The sequence below is a fragment of the Siphateles boraxobius genome, unplaced genomic scaffold, assembly GCF_051911475.1.
Source record: "Siphateles boraxobius isolate OS27281-9 unplaced genomic scaffold, OSU_SipBor_1 99, whole genome shotgun sequence".
NCBI classification, from domain to species: Eukaryota; Metazoa; Chordata; class Actinopteri; order Cypriniformes; family Leuciscidae; genus Siphateles; species Siphateles boraxobius.
Genome location: NW_027509229.1, coordinates 2,497,180 through 2,512,457, shown reverse-complemented (window position 1 = coordinate 2,512,457; position 15,278 = coordinate 2,497,180). Strand labels below are relative to the sequence as shown.

General features: G+C 40.6%; 1 protein-coding gene across 1 annotated transcript; it reads right to left on the bottom strand.

Moving 5' to 3' along the window:
* Positions 1–4,571: 4,571 nt before the first annotated feature.
* On the bottom strand, positions 4,572–13,894 carry LOC143733382 (uncharacterized). The gene is made up of 5 exons (XM_077225089.1): positions 13,757–13,894; positions 13,594–13,681; positions 13,392–13,504; positions 6,984–7,173; positions 4,572–4,989 (listed from the first exon to the last, which is right to left on the bottom strand). Exons 1-5 carry the CDS (start codon positions 13,892–13,894, stop codon positions 4,859–4,861), a joined length of 660 nt encoding a protein of 219 aa, XP_077081204.1. The 3' UTR covers positions 4,572–4,858.
* Between the last annotated feature and the right edge of the window lie 1,384 nt (positions 13,895–15,278).

The following is a 15,278-nucleotide window of genomic DNA, read 5'->3' as shown; positions in this document are numbered from 1 at the left end:
CCACTCTGTTCCTGTGAGAGTGCAGAATAAACTTCTTGAGCTTTACCTGTAAACACACACTGCAACAATAAAGTCCAAAAGCTTTTCGGCCATTTCATGGACAAAGCAACACGTTCAGAATGATAGAAATATTTATCCACTTCCTTTTCAGAAAATGGCGGCACTAATCTTATATTCCTGTGAACGTCAAATACAGGTTCACCTGCATTCGCATGCGTTGTGGAACAGGAGGCACATTCGCTTGTGAACCTTCAGCTGTCTGTGCTGCTAATTCTAACTCCAACTTTTTTTTATCTGAAACGCTCTCTCGTCACGTTCCCTCTCTAACTGAATTGTTCTCTCTTCACGTTCCCTCTCTAACTCAAGCTCCATTTTCCGCATAGCTAACTGATGATTTAATTTTCTCTCTTCAAATTCTCCCAGTAAACAATTACCGTCTTTCAACGTTGAAATATGGTTGAAAATAAGTCGGTCCGCCTTGGACTGGTTTACGACGGGATTTCAACTAGTAGTTTCGGCTGGACTGTTTGACTACGTGTTTTCAACTGATCATCTAAGATGTTCAACAATCTAAGACAGCTAGGATAATTGTTATACATGCTAAAACAACGGAGAAAACAAACTACCAAACCATGTTTATTATTATCTCAAATAAATTTAAAGACTTTACATATTCCGTTATAAAAAATATATATATTTTGAAACTGCGATTGAAGTGCAATGAGGATTCATACTTGGAAAGAATTACCGTTGGTGGCGGTAATGCACCATTATAGTTGCCAACCGCCATAAAACCGAAAGAAGAAGCAATGAGGAGGCGCGCGCGCCCGCGAACATACAGCAGAGGAAGCGCGCGAATATGTATTCCACCCATCAAGTCAACCGCCAGAAAGCTCATCACGCGTCGTAAGCAGCTGTGTAAAGTTAGTAGCTATGATGGCAAAATAAGTGTAACGTTATAAACATTTACCTTATTTTTTAACCAAACTGACCTTTTTATTGTAAACATACTGTAGATAGACATTTTAGGTGGCTATCCGTCGCGACAAAGAGCAGCTTGATAAGCGTTTGCATTTTTTCTGCAGTGTAAAGTTACTCAAAATTCAGTGGCTTAGAAAATATCTCAGTAATAATTAACTTTATTAACAAAATCTCTGAAATCATTTACTTGATAGTTTGATTTGAACCAAAGTCCTTTTATGCAAGTCATGCCACTCGGCCGCCATTTTGGCAACGTCTCTCTCACTGGTCACCGGGACATAAAAACTGCATGTATAGAAACAGCAGTAAAATATGATAAAAATCGCTGAAAAGGTTTGATGACTTTGCCCCAAAATAAGGTTTAAAACGCCCTTTTCCCCAAAGGTTATACTTTTACTACGCATGCGCAAAGGTTCTCTCCCTCTCTGCCGTGCACGCGCTACACGGTTTGAAGCACAGTATGTGCAATTCCTGGCGATTTGAACTAATTTACGGCCATCAGGGAGCCGCTAATAATATGCGGGAGACTCCCGGAACTTCTGGAGACTTGGGATGTCTGATATTTACACAACGCACACATACACTGCATCTCAAATCTGCCGCCTTTTCAAACAGTAACGTATTTTCCACTGTCGCAAACCTCAACTGTGTGCATGCGTCAGTGGAACCAGACGATAGGTTTTGAGGATTGAGGAAGTGGCGTGTCTATATAAATTGTCTTTGGTTGAACATACCAAAATAATTTGTCTAAAATGTAGTTATATTAATAAAATCACTAGAAGAATTTAGTATTTGACTAACCAATTATTTATTTAAATTCACTTAATATATTTGTGAAATTTCTGTCAAAATATTTGAGAATGGAGAATTAAACTGATCTGTTTTAAGAACCACAAATATTACTTACTATTATTACAAGAGAGATATTCTTACTAAACGTTGGCAGTCTTTGAGAGAATCCAGGAATACACTAATTAAATTGTAGCAAGCATCATGATGTCTGCACATAAATGTACCTCATATAATTAGTGGGAAGTTGATTAACCAGTTTTGGATTATAGTTTCTTTGCAATCACTATTAAGCTTTTTGTTTATATTTTTAAAAATCAATTTCAAAAATCTATAATGTCAACATACAATTATATTACTGTTGCAGATATGACATACTTAAGAAGTTGGAGAAAAAGAAAAGCAGAAGTTAATGCCATTGCTCAGTTGGATAGTGATGACAACCTTGATATTCATTCAGTACCAAGTGATAGAAGTGGACTTGAAGATGGACTTCAAGAAGTTGTAGAAGATAACGGATCTGATTATGGATACACAGAGCATGTAGAATCTTCTGACTCTGAGCCTGAAATCCTAAGTTTACACCCTGACAGTGATACACCAGATATTGGCTGTGATTTAAGGATTTGGTCAACAAGTAATTCAATCACTTAAACGTCATTGAATGAGCTACTAGGCATCCTACGTAGACATGGGCACCAGCTGCCAAAGGATACACGCACCATCCTTGCAACCCCCAAAACCGTTGAATGTCTTTCTAGATGTAATGGGCAGTACATTTATTATGGTTTAGAACAAGGCATTAGACTAAAGATTGCACAGTGCCAATCCTTTTCACAAAACCTTGAGTTGAGTGTGAACATTGATGGCATACCACTTTTTAAATCAAACAGTGTTCAATTTTGGCCATTATTTGCACAGTTTCACAAATTTGATCCTTTCATTGTTGCACTTTTCTGTGGAAAAGCGAAGCCAAGTCCTTTGGATGATTTTGTTAAAGACCTTTTGGAAGAGTTTCAGCATCTCAAAGCTGTTGGGATAGAGTATGAAGATAAAGTTTATGCTGTCAGCCTTAAGGCCTTTATATGTGATGCACCAGCAAGATCATTTTTAAAATGCATAAAAAAACACAATGGGTACTTCAGCTGTGAAAGGTGTTTGGCCAAAGGCTCGTGGGAAGGTAGAGTTGTTTTTAACAGTCATGAGAACTTTAGAGCAAGAACAGACGAGGAGTTCAGTCAAGTACTGTATGAGGATCACCAGACAATAAAAAGCCCTCTTATAGATGCAGGCATACCTTGCATGAGCTCTTTTGTGTTAGACTATATGCATTTGATTTGTTTAGGAGTAGTAAAATGTGTTCTAGTTTTTTTGTCTCAGGGTCCAAAAGTGTGCCGGCTATCTGCAAGACAAAAAGATGAGATCTCAGAAAAACTAAACAAGCTGAATGGATCCATGCCAAGTGAGTTTGCAAGGCAGCCCAGGGGTTTGAGGGAACTGGATAGATGGAAAGCCACTGAATTTCGACAGTTTGTTTTATATACTGGACCAATTGTTCTTCGAAATGTTGTTTCAAGTGAAGTGTACCCTTGTGAAAAAAAAGTGTACTTTAGTGTACTTTTATAAAGTGTACTTATTACAAAAATAATACACTTTAAATGTATACACTTAAGTGTGACTTAAATGCAATGTTTTCGGGGCATTGCATGCACATTAAGTGTAATTTATTTCAAATATATCACATATTAAGTTGAAATAAAGTGTAATAAGTTGCAATTAAGAGTGATTTTTTGGTACAACTTAATTGGTACTTAAATACAACTTTATATATACTTTCATAATTGCTTCTAGTGTATTTAAATTATAGTTAAAGTGCACTACACAATATAATGACACGCAATTAATGTGATTAAAAATATACTTTAATGTCAGTTAACAATACACTTAAGTGTGAATTAAATGCAATGTTTTCAACTCACTTAATGCACATTAAGTGTAATTAAGTTCAAATGTATCATATATTAAGTTAAAATAAAATGTAATAAGTTGCCATTAAGAGTGATTTTTTTAAAACAACTTAATTGGTACTTTAATACAACTTGATATATACTTTCACAATTGCTTCCAGTGTATTTAAAATACAGTTAAAGTGCACTACACAATATAATGACGCAATTAATGTGAACTCAAATATACTTTAATGTCAGTCAACAATACACTTAAGTGTGAATTAAATGCAATGTTTTCGGCACACTGAATGCACATTAAGGGTAATTAATGTCAAATATATCACATGTTAAGTAGAAATAAAATGCAATAAGTTGCCATTAAGAGTGATTTTTTTGGAACAACTTAAGTGGGACTTTAATACAATTTTATACCTACTTTCATAAATGCTTCTAGTGTTTTTAAAATATAGTTAAAGTGCACTGTTCAATCTCCCGACAAGCAATTAATGTGAACTAAAATATACTTTAATGTAAATTAACAGTACACTTAATTCTTAATTAAATGTAATGTTTCAAACACAAATACAAATTTGCAAAATAAATATAATTGTTAAATTTACATTAAATGCAATCAGTTGAACTTAAGAGTGATTTTAATGCATCTTTCTACATAATGTACTTTAACTACTTCTATTGTATGTAAAATAGGCTTATTATGTAATATAACTGAGAAAAAAACTAGTTAATTAAATATGTATTCATTTCAGTTTAATGCATTGCAAAATAACAAAAACCACAATGCTTACACTAACAATAAAAAAGGTTGGTAGTCAAATGATGAATCAAATTTTTGGTTTTCCAAAAGTAAATTTAATGAATGAATAAAGTTTTTAATGTCCAAACAAAAAAATAAATAAATTAGAAAACAAAAAAAATTATAAGGATAATCTTAGTTTAATATTGTAAAATTAGAATCATACAAGTATCAATATTGCATAATTAAATCCCTTAGAAAAAAAAAACTCAAAAAAGTTGACTTACATTATTAATTCTTCACATTTTAACAGACAACAAATTAAGAACTGCATGAACTTTAAATTAACAACCCCTTTGGTAGGTTACTTCAGTCTAATGATCATTTAATTCTTATCGCCTCTAAAGACACCACTTTCCTGAATTTTTTTTGCATAACTCTCATTGTTGCACTTCTGTCGAAGTACAGCCCTGACTTGAGAAGGAGTGGTCCCTTCAAAACGAGTAATCACAGCATCTGTGAACACAAAAATAAAAACATTTTATTTAATATGATAATCACTGTTATCCGATGTAGATGCAATTGGTTTATCTAGGCCATACATTTATAAAGTAAAGAGACATGAAAACAATATATGCAACCTAAATATATATATTTTTTCATAAATTATAATGCATAAATTATTTGACCAAATAAACCTGTAATGGTCTAATAGTTCTGTGTAGTACAACAGCAATAGATGGCTTACCATCCTCACAAATTGTATGCATATTGTTGATATAGCATTATTAAATGATGGATGAAAAGACCAAGGGACAAAATCAAATCTATAAATCTTCAGAAAAAGTTTATACTTGTCCTTCACATAAAATGAGACGGAAAGGCATTTACCTGAAAGCTAAAAATTAAATGTACAGTTAAGCACTATGAATAGTAATTTTTTAATAGTGCATAAACACATTCAAATACAAAGGTTTGGTCATCATCCATAGTAAAAAAATAAATAAAATAGAAGTGATGCAGAGAGCTAATGAGTGTTAAGAGAGTGTGAGTGTCAACGGAGGTTGAAGCAGGATCCAAGTCCAGTAATTCTTTATTCCTCAAAATCGGGAACCAAACAACCACAAATATAGCAACGACAACAGACAAGGAACAGACTGAAACACAGGGCTTAAATATACAGAACAGATCAGGGAAACCGAGACACAGCTGGGACAAATGAACGCATAATGACTAATTAACAACACACACCTAAACAGAACAAACAATTAACCAAACACCATGGAAACAAACAGGCAGGGGGTGGAGAACGACAGAACTGAACTAAATTCCAGAACACAGACAAAGGGTGTTTCTCAAAACCAAGAATGCAAAGAACGGACTTGTGTTCTTGGGCAGAAAGCTCTTGCTAGTTGTTCTTGCAAGAATGAACTCACAAGGTGACGAGCACACAGAACGCTGCTGACAGTTTGAGACGATGTGTTCTTGCTGGTATTGCGCAATAATACCCCCGCACAGACGCCGTCTGCAGTACCCAAACATGACAAGAATTATTGACGATAACAGCCAGGCTTTATCGCCCAAGCTTACCCTCAGCTCAAGAGATTACTACTCTACATACACTACAATGTAATGTTCATAACAATAAAGCAACGCCTGTCTCCTTTTCATTCTGCTTCTGTTGTTTGTTTGTGTACATCACTAGCCAACAGCGGGGGAAAAACGGCGGTAATATAAATTGTCTCTGGTAATACTGACCGGCCTCTCTGCTTCCCGCTCCTTCCTCGAATGCCGAAATGAATGCTGGGATATTTCTGCCGTCAAGTTCACACAAGTTACCAACCGATGCATCCTCTGTAAAATGGCCGTGTCAAGAACACTTCCGGGATTTTTAACCGTTCTTGCAAAATGCAAACTTGTGTATTGGGACAGTACTTGGGCAGCGACTGATGACGTTTCACAAGTCAACAAGAACACAAGTAGAGACAAGAACACATATTAAGAAACGGCCAAAGACATAACTCAAAACAGACTGACAGTGTCACATAGAGACAGCTTACAGAACTTATAGAACAAAGATACATCTCCTCTGTAAAAAGTGGTAACCTGCTATTGTTATGTAGAGAGCTATTTCTACCAGTCCTTCTTGGTGTAGCGTAATATTTTTTGTTTGAATCAGCAATATTGATTGTTTCCCCACCATTGACAGATTGTCATTTATGAGACACTGTTTTAACGACAAAGACTCTGATCTTAATTTTGATATAGTGTTTGTGCAGATAATCATAGAAACAATATTGTGGGGGCCATGGAAGATGGGTAAAAATCATCAAATTCAGGTGGAGGTTTTAAGTTTTAATAGAAATGCTGGCGGTGAAGGAGTTAACATGCTGCATTTAAATAAACTAATTTAAATTAAATTCTACCATCACATGAAGCACAATTTTTTCCAGGTACCATTTATTCAGTGTAGCTGTCATCTGTTTAAATAAAGGAAACAACAAACATACCAATGAGCGCATTCACTTTGATGGAGTCCAGTGCTGTTTTGGTGGTTTTTTTGCCCGTTAGACTTGATGTCGCCAGAGCCTCGTGTCCAAAAATGACAACAGCCAGCTCCTGGGTAAATACTGACATTTTGGTCTTAGACAATCTCTCGAACGCCCTTTTTGGAATGGTGATTCCTTCACCCAGGGACATCTATTTAGATAACAGTAAAAAACAAAACAATTGTGTCAGAAGTGTGTGCGCGCGCATCAATGACATTAACATTGGCTATATTATATATACACTTGCAAAAAAAAAAAAAAAAAAACCTTTTCAGGATACTGCAAAAAATTAAGGATAATTTGCTAAAAAAAAAATTAAGTAAATCTACATATCTCTTTTTGGTAAAAAAATTTAAACAATGTTTGGCTTTTTCAACGACTTAGAAACAATTGATAAACATGCAACTGTGGAACAGTTAAGGCATAGTTCACCAAAAAATTTAAAGTTCTGTCATGATTTCCTTATTTTCATGTTGTTCCAAACCACTCATATCTTCCTTTGTGTTTGGCAGAATAAAGAAATGTATACAGGTTTTTTACAACTGAAGGCTGAGGAAATGACCGAACTTCCATTTTGGGGTGAACTATCCCTTTAAGACACTACCAGTTATAACCAAAAGTTCCCTTTCGAGGGAACTCGCGATGCGTCAACGACGCTTTGGGAACGCTCCCAGCGTGAATGCGTCTGAAGCATCTATGTCAACTAGTCCAATGGAAGGAATGAATGTCACGGGCGGGTGACGTCATGACCAGGAAGTGATAAAAGAGCATCCGGTGCAAACCGGCATTAGCTTCTGTTGCCTCAGCAAGCGATCTGTGTCAAACTGTCTGTTATATTTACTGTTGTCTGTCTGATATATATATTTATGGAAACTAAACAATTGCACAAACTCTGTGTTCTCCCTGCTCGCGCTATTTAACGAGTAGGGACACACACGAGCTTTGTGTGATGTGTTTGGGAGTAGAGCATGCGGTATCAGCCTCCGAGGGGGCTGATTGCCAACATTGTGAGAAGCTTTAGCTTCGCATGCTCCGCTCCCGCCTGTCACTTTTCGAGGAAAGTGGCCGGGCTCGCAATTCTCAGGGTGACAGGTCCCGCGTCTGCCGAGGCAGCGCGGAGAATGCATTCCTGTGGATCGCGAATAGGATCTCTTTACGGGGTTGGAGACGGGTCCGCGGATCTTATCTCCTCCCTTTCCACGAGGGATCCAGTGCTCTCTCGCCGGTCTCGGAAGCCCGCGCTGCGGTCTCTTCCGCCCGGGGAGAGAGAGAAATCAATGCTTCAGTGCTCTACCTCCGAGGAGGTAGATGTGCTGGGCATTGAAAGTGACACAATCATGGGGGAAGTGAATTTGCCATCTCTTTCCCCAGCGTATGAGAAATATATATAGCCTATATATATATATATGATAGTTTATATATTATATATAAAATAAAGTGAATATATATAAAAAATATATATAAAAAATAATAAGCTGGTGGAAGTGTTTACTAAGGCTGTAGATAAATTAAATATTTATGGCCAGCAGAAATAAGGGGGCACTCGTCCTAAAAATAAAATAAATTAAACGAGTTTCCTTCCCTCTATTTTTCCACCTCCATCACGGGGCCTTCCATTTTTCCCGATCTGCACAGCGAGCTGTCTAGATCATGGAAAAAGCCTTACTCCTCTTGTCTTTTAGCCCCCACATTCATGTATATTCAGATATTTGGGGGTTAAGAGGGTATGGCTATGGGGCAATACCCCGGGTAGAACAGACGCTTGCGAGCTATCTGTCTCCCGGTTCAGTATCGTACCTGAAGGCGTCGGCTTCTCTCACTAAACCATTAAAGAAAACTATTTTTTAATCTAGTGGGAAAAGCATATATGGCAGTGGGTCTAGCATGGGCCTGCTTGCACACCATAGCAGTGCTACAAGCATATCAGGCTGACCTGCTGCGGTATTTGGACAGAAGTGAGGGAGTTTGGCCCGATGGGGTTTGAGAACTCCGTCGGGCCACAGATTTATCTCTCAGGCATGGCAGCCCTTGGGGTCACTGAGAGACACCTCTGGCTCAATTTGATGGGAATCATAGAGAAAGATACAAGATAATCTCTCCCTCGCTATGTCCAACCCCCTGGGGCTGCTGGGCGTGAGCAGCTCCAGCCGTCTAGTTTCTCATACACAACACAGCAGCCAAAGCCTTCAAAGCAGAAGCCGGATCCGAGGACCGTTCTTCACGCTGAGAAGGCTGCGGCTCAAAAGAAAAGGTCTGGCGCCACCGGCGTCAGACCGGTGAGGGCAGCCCCAACCGGGGTGGAATGGTGTACACCTCATTATACGGTGCCCTTTCCATCTCGGTGCCCTCAGGGGACCGTTCTGCCAACCCCGCCACCCTTGGTGCTTCGGGGCGCAGCGGTCTCCAGCGAGCTTCTGGCGCAGCGTCAACTCGACATTGCGTCGGAATGCGCCCTCTGAGGGGGGTTCGAAAACAGTCAGTTCGGGTGGTTCCTGCCAGTATGCTTCAGGTCCCCGAACTGGCTGTCTTTATTACACCAGAGGCCAGCCTCGAGGGGCTGGTTCCCTTGGTAGATTTTCTGGCAGCGCGGAAGCTACTGCCAAATATATCTCTATGGGTCCTGCAGTTAGTAGTAAGAGGCAGATTTGGTTCTCGTCCTCCAGGCTACAACGGGGTGTTGCTCACGTTAGTGCATTCCGAGCAGGCTCTGGTAATGGAGCAAGAGGTAAAGGCCCTGTTAGCAAAGAAAGCTATAGAGCAGGTGTACTCACCCGACATTGCGTCGGGTCTTTACAGTCGTTATCTCATTGTTCCAAAAAAGGATGGAGAGCTGCGTCACATACTAGATCTTCGTCTGTTGGAGTGTTTGGTGCTGGAACTCAAGTCCAAAATGCTGACACTCAAACAGATCGTGACTCAAATCAGATCCGAGGACTGGTTTGTCACGATAGATCTAAAAGACGCATACTTCCATATCTCCATCCTCCCTCAGCACAGGAGGTTCCTGAGGTTTTCTTTGGGGCAAAGAACACCAGTATCAGGCACTTCCTTTCGGTCTAGCTCTATCACCCCGCACATTCACGAAGCGTGTAGACGCAGCTCTGGCCCCGCCAGGCTGCAGTGCATATGCATTCTGAATTGCATAGATGACTGGCTGATTCTAGCGGAATCAGAACAGTTAGCGGTTCGGCACCGAGGTGTCGTTCTCGCTCCTATGCAGCTGTTGGGGTTGAGGCTCAATGCCAAGAAGAGTGTGCTTTCTCCAGTACAGAGAACCACTTTCCTTGGTGTGGTATGGGATTCAGTGACGATGCGGGCCACTCTGTCGCCCGTTCGTGTAGCTGCTATCCTAACAGCCACAAAAGAGCTGAGGCTAGGCCAGTCACGCACTGTAAAACAGTTAGAGAGACTGTTGGGTCTTGTGACAGCAGCGTCCAACGGGATAACTTTTGGCCTGCTGTACCTGAGACCTTTACAGTGGTGGCTCAGGACCAGAGGGTTCTCCCCGAGGGGAAACCCACTTCGTATGATCAAGATCACGCGGCGGTGTCTCCGCACCTTGGTTATATGGAGGAAACACTGGTTCTTAACCCAGGGTCCGGTGTTGGGAGCTCTTTGCCATCGAGTTGTGATCTCGACAGATGCTTCCCTCACCGGCTGGGGAGCGGTATTGGAAGGCCGCTCAGCTCAGGGCTTGTGGAGGAGTCATCATCTCTCTTGGCACATGAATTGCCTAGAGATGATGGTCGTCTTCAATGCGTTGAGACATCTCCTCCCAGACCTGAGGGGCCATCATGTGTTGTTCAGGAACAGTGACTGTTAGGCCTCAGGGCAGCAGCGTCCAATGTGATACCCTTTGACCTGCTGTACGTGAGACCTTTACAGAGGTGGCTCAGGACCAGAGGGTTCTCCCTGAGGGGAAACCCACTCCTTACGATCAAGATCACGCGGCAGTATCCCCGCGCCTTGGTTATATGGAGGAAACTCTGGTTCTTGACCCACAGACAACACGTTGGTGGCCTCTTATTTTGGTCCCTCAAGAAATTACGCTGTCTGAGGGCAGGGTATATTCCAGGGGGGGCCAGAATATTGGAGCAGACACCCTGTCGAGGCAGGGGCTGAGGCCAGGGGACTCCACCCCGAGGCGGTGGAGCAAATATGGGAGTTTTACGGCCAGGCAGAAGTGGATTTGTTCTCGTCTCAGCATACGACGCACTGTCCACTCTGGTTATCCCTCACTCAACCAGTCCCCTCGGGGCTGGATGCTATGGTGCAGACGTGGCCGAGGCTACGTCTGTACGCATTTCCCTCCGTTGCTCTGCTCCCAGGAGTTCTGGAGTGAATCCGCCAGGATGGAATAAGCCTACTTAGTAGCACCACCCTGGCCGAGCTGAATTTGGTTTGCGGACCTAATTTTTCTCCTCGACGGACCTCCCTTGGAGGTCCCGATCAGGAGAGACCTTCTGTCTCAGGCAGGGGATGCAATATTGCACCCCCGGCAGGGGATTTGGGAACTGTGGGTTTGGCCTCTGAGGGGGCCCAACTCATAGAGAGTGGTCTCTCAACCGAGGTTGTTTAGACCATTCTAAGCTCCAGAGCTCCCGCTACGAGGAAACTATATTCACTATTTCGAGAGTTTTTCACTTCTTGGTGTTACCAGCGTCAGTGGGATCCGGTTAACTGTCCAGTAAACACAGTATTCGAGTTTCTGCAAGAACGCTTTGTATCAGGTCTATGTCCTTCCACGCTTAAGGTATAATATGTGTGGCGGCCATTGCGGCTTTCCACGCCCTGGTGGGTAGTACATTTTTGGGTCGAGACCCCCTGATCACTCGTTTCCTTCGTGGCACTTTGAGGCATGCAACTTGCACTAAGGTGCTGGCTTGGGACCTTGCAATAGTTCTAGAAGGCCTATCTGGGGCTCCCTTCGAGCCCTTAGATTTGGTCTCAGAGAAGTTCCTTTCTTTTAAGACTATTTTCTGCTAGCTATTTCGTCCCTATAAGAGTCAGACCTTCAGGCCCTTTCGGTCCCCACCTGCCTTGAGTGCACCGGGATGGCCAAGGCAATCTTACCCGAAACATGGATATGTTCCAAAGGTGCCTACCATTATTCCGAGGCCTATTGTGCTGCAGGTTTCTGTCCTCCCCCATTTTTCGGACCAGGAAAAGCTGAACCTCTTGTGCCAGTGCGAGCACTGGACACTTATGTTCATCGGACTTCTCTGTCGAGAAAATCCAACCTATTGAGCATATAGATAGTCGAGACTATTCTTCTTGCTTGTGAGTCTTCTGGCCAACCATTTGGTGGTCAGGGCTCATTCCACTAGGAGTATGGCTCCTAAGCGTATTATCTGGAGTTCTCTCCAAGACGTTTGTGATGCGGCGGGCTGGTCCTCACCGCTCACATTCATGAGGTTTTACAGCTTGGACCTGGATGCTGCCCCAGGATCCCAGGTGCTTGGTGCAGTGTGACAACAGGCTGACACTCAGGCATTTGAAAGTCTGGCGTTTTGGGTATTCTCGTTCCCAAAGCGTCGTTGACGCATCGCGAGTTCCCTCGAAAGGGAACGTCTCAGGTTACGACTGTAACCATAGTTCCCTGAGAAAGGGAACGAGACGATGCGTCACCCTGCCATACTTCCTGCATCCCTGTGATCGGCTTGCTTCGGCAATTTTTGAAGCTAATGCCGGTTTGCACCGGATGCTCTTTTATCACTTCCTGGTCATGACGTCACCCGCCCGTGACATTCATCCCTTCCATTGGACTAGTTGACATAGATGCTTCAGACGCATTCACGCTGGGAGCGTTCCCAAAGCGTCGTTGACGCATCGTCTCGTTCCCTTTCTCAGGGAACTATGGTTACAGTCGTAACCTGAGACGTTTTTTTTTAACACGAACTCAGCGCTTCACTTCAGAAGGACTTAATTAACCCCCCTGAGCCTGTGGTGCACTTTTATCATGGATAGAAGGCTTTGATGGACATTAAAAAATATATATATACACATTGATTCTCACTATAAAGCTGGGAAGAGCCAGGACATTTTTAAATATAACTCAGATTGTATTCGTCTGAAAGAAGAATGTCATATACACCTAGGATGGCTTCAGGGTGAGTAAATCATGGGCTAATTTTCATTTTTGGGTGAACTATCCCTTTAAGACGGACCTTTGTACTAACTCAGATAAACACCTACATAAAGACATTTAAAAAGTTAATTTTCTTTTTTATACTGCTCAGTTTATATTTTTGGTTCACAAAATTGTCGATAATGTATTTAATTTTAGTAGTTTGCTTACATTTAAGCATAATGTATGTGTTAATGTTTAATATGTTAACATGAGAAAAATATCTGTGCATGTATCCATACCATTTCTGCTGGTGGTGATACAACTTTTGTATGTTGCACTTCACTTGATGAGGCTGGAGCTACCTTCATGGCCGCCACTATATCTTTTAGTGTTTTTACTACCTTTGGCAACTCTAGTGATACAAACATGGTGAACATTATATTGGTTTAAAACTCATGTGTTTCGTCAACTATAAAACAAACTACACTTCATCATAAATACCTTTCAATGCACTGAGAATTTCATCGTCAAGCTTTGGTGTCTTTTTTGGGCACTGTGATGAGCTATCATCCTCACTTTCTGTTTCAAGCTGTAAGAGAAAAAGATTTTAGCATTGTGTTTAATATAAAATAATTATTTTTATATTATTTATTGCAACACTTACATTTCTTAGTGGTTCCTGCATGGGAGAGGATTCTGCATCAATGGCTGTTGCGTCAGAGTCTGAGTCATAAAGTGGTGGGGCTGTGTTAGGATCAGGTACTTTTTGTTTTCTCAGGTCCTCCTTCAGGGCATCAACCATGTGTGTGGCTGCCTGTTTTGTCAGGGTCTTAGCACAGGACAGTGTCAAGATTAAGATTTCAAGACAATCTATCACTACAAAGTAAGAATTTTGTGACTACAATAAATATAAGAAAGAATACTGTCCTTCAACCAGAAATGCAAAAGCTGTCATACTTCTGTGTCCCTTTTTCAAGTTTTAAGTTAAAGCACTATCTACAGCCATTGTATGGAAACGTTTAATCTCTATCATTGTGAAATAATCATGTGATATAAGTGTCTTACATTCGGCTGGTTACATTAAGTAAAATAATAATAATAATAATAATTACAGCTCTTGTTAAGTCTCTCTTGTGTGGTTGCTTTGGTATAGGGGTTGAATCCGTCAGTTCAAGTGCCTGTAAAATAATAATAATAATAACATTAAACATTTTTTTTTTTATTATAGCCTATTAGTAAACAAACAACAGATTTAAAAAAGAAAATTGCCTGTCTATTAATCAAAATAAATGAATTTATTTATATTTTACATGACTAGAGGTAACCAGTAGCGGTATTAACATGGTAACGTGGCATCTGACGCACAGAAGCCAATGACACATGTTGCTATGCTTAGTGACACTGGAATTCATTGGCATGTGCCACTGACAATTTCGAGACACACTGACATGACACCTGACTGACACAGAGTTACAGTAAACCTTTATTTTTTAAATGATGCTGCATGGACATACACCAGGAGGTGTAGGTCTTCAGCATCATGTTGAAAAAGTTTTACAGTAACGGATAACATGTTTAAAACACATATGACTGACTTTAATGTGTTTAATTTAAAATATCACTAAATTAGGCTATTTATTAAGGATTTAGTGTCACAATTATGTCAGTGAAGCTGCTCAACTCATCTGCCAGTCACTACTGGAGGTGTCACAACATACGGACATGTTCTGCGACTCAGTGTCAGGTGTCATGTCAGTGTGTCGCGACAATGTCAGTGGGACATACCAATGAATTCCGAATGTGTCACTAAGCATAGCAATATGTGCCATTGGCTTCTGTGCGTCAATGCCACGTCACATAATGTATCTAATTAAACTGTTTTCCTACATCTGACTCATTTAGTAGGGTGAACCTCTAAGGTTGTTGCTTGTAGTAATAGTTTCTGAAGACCAATTAAGAAAATATAGATTTGAAAATCTTTATAATTTGGCAATCCCAGATTGCTTTGAAATAATGTTTTTATTTCAAATTAACTTCATGCACAAATGCACCTTTGCTGATTTCTTTGGATTAGCTCGTAATCCAGCAGCTTCCATGCGTGAAGTTTTGAAGGCAACCTTTACAATTAGAAGAAGTTAACAAGTAAGTTAAACAGTGTAGGCTATTTGAATCACACAGTTGGAACA

Excerpts from the sequence above, each read along its gene's own strand:
- LOC143733382 (XM_077225089.1), bottom strand. The coding sequence starts at position 13,894 with ATGGTTGATGCCCTGAAGGAGGACCTGAGAAAACAAAAAGTACCTGAT. Across the intron at positions 13,682-13,756 it reads TGCAGGAACCACTAAGAAAT|CTTGAAACAGAAAGTGAGGA; the intron begins GTAAGTGTTGCA and ends TTTCTCTTACAG. Across the intron at positions 7,174-13,391 it reads TATCACCACCAGCAGAAATG|ATGTCCCTGGGTGAAGGAAT; the intron begins GTATGGATACAT and ends TTATCTAAATAG.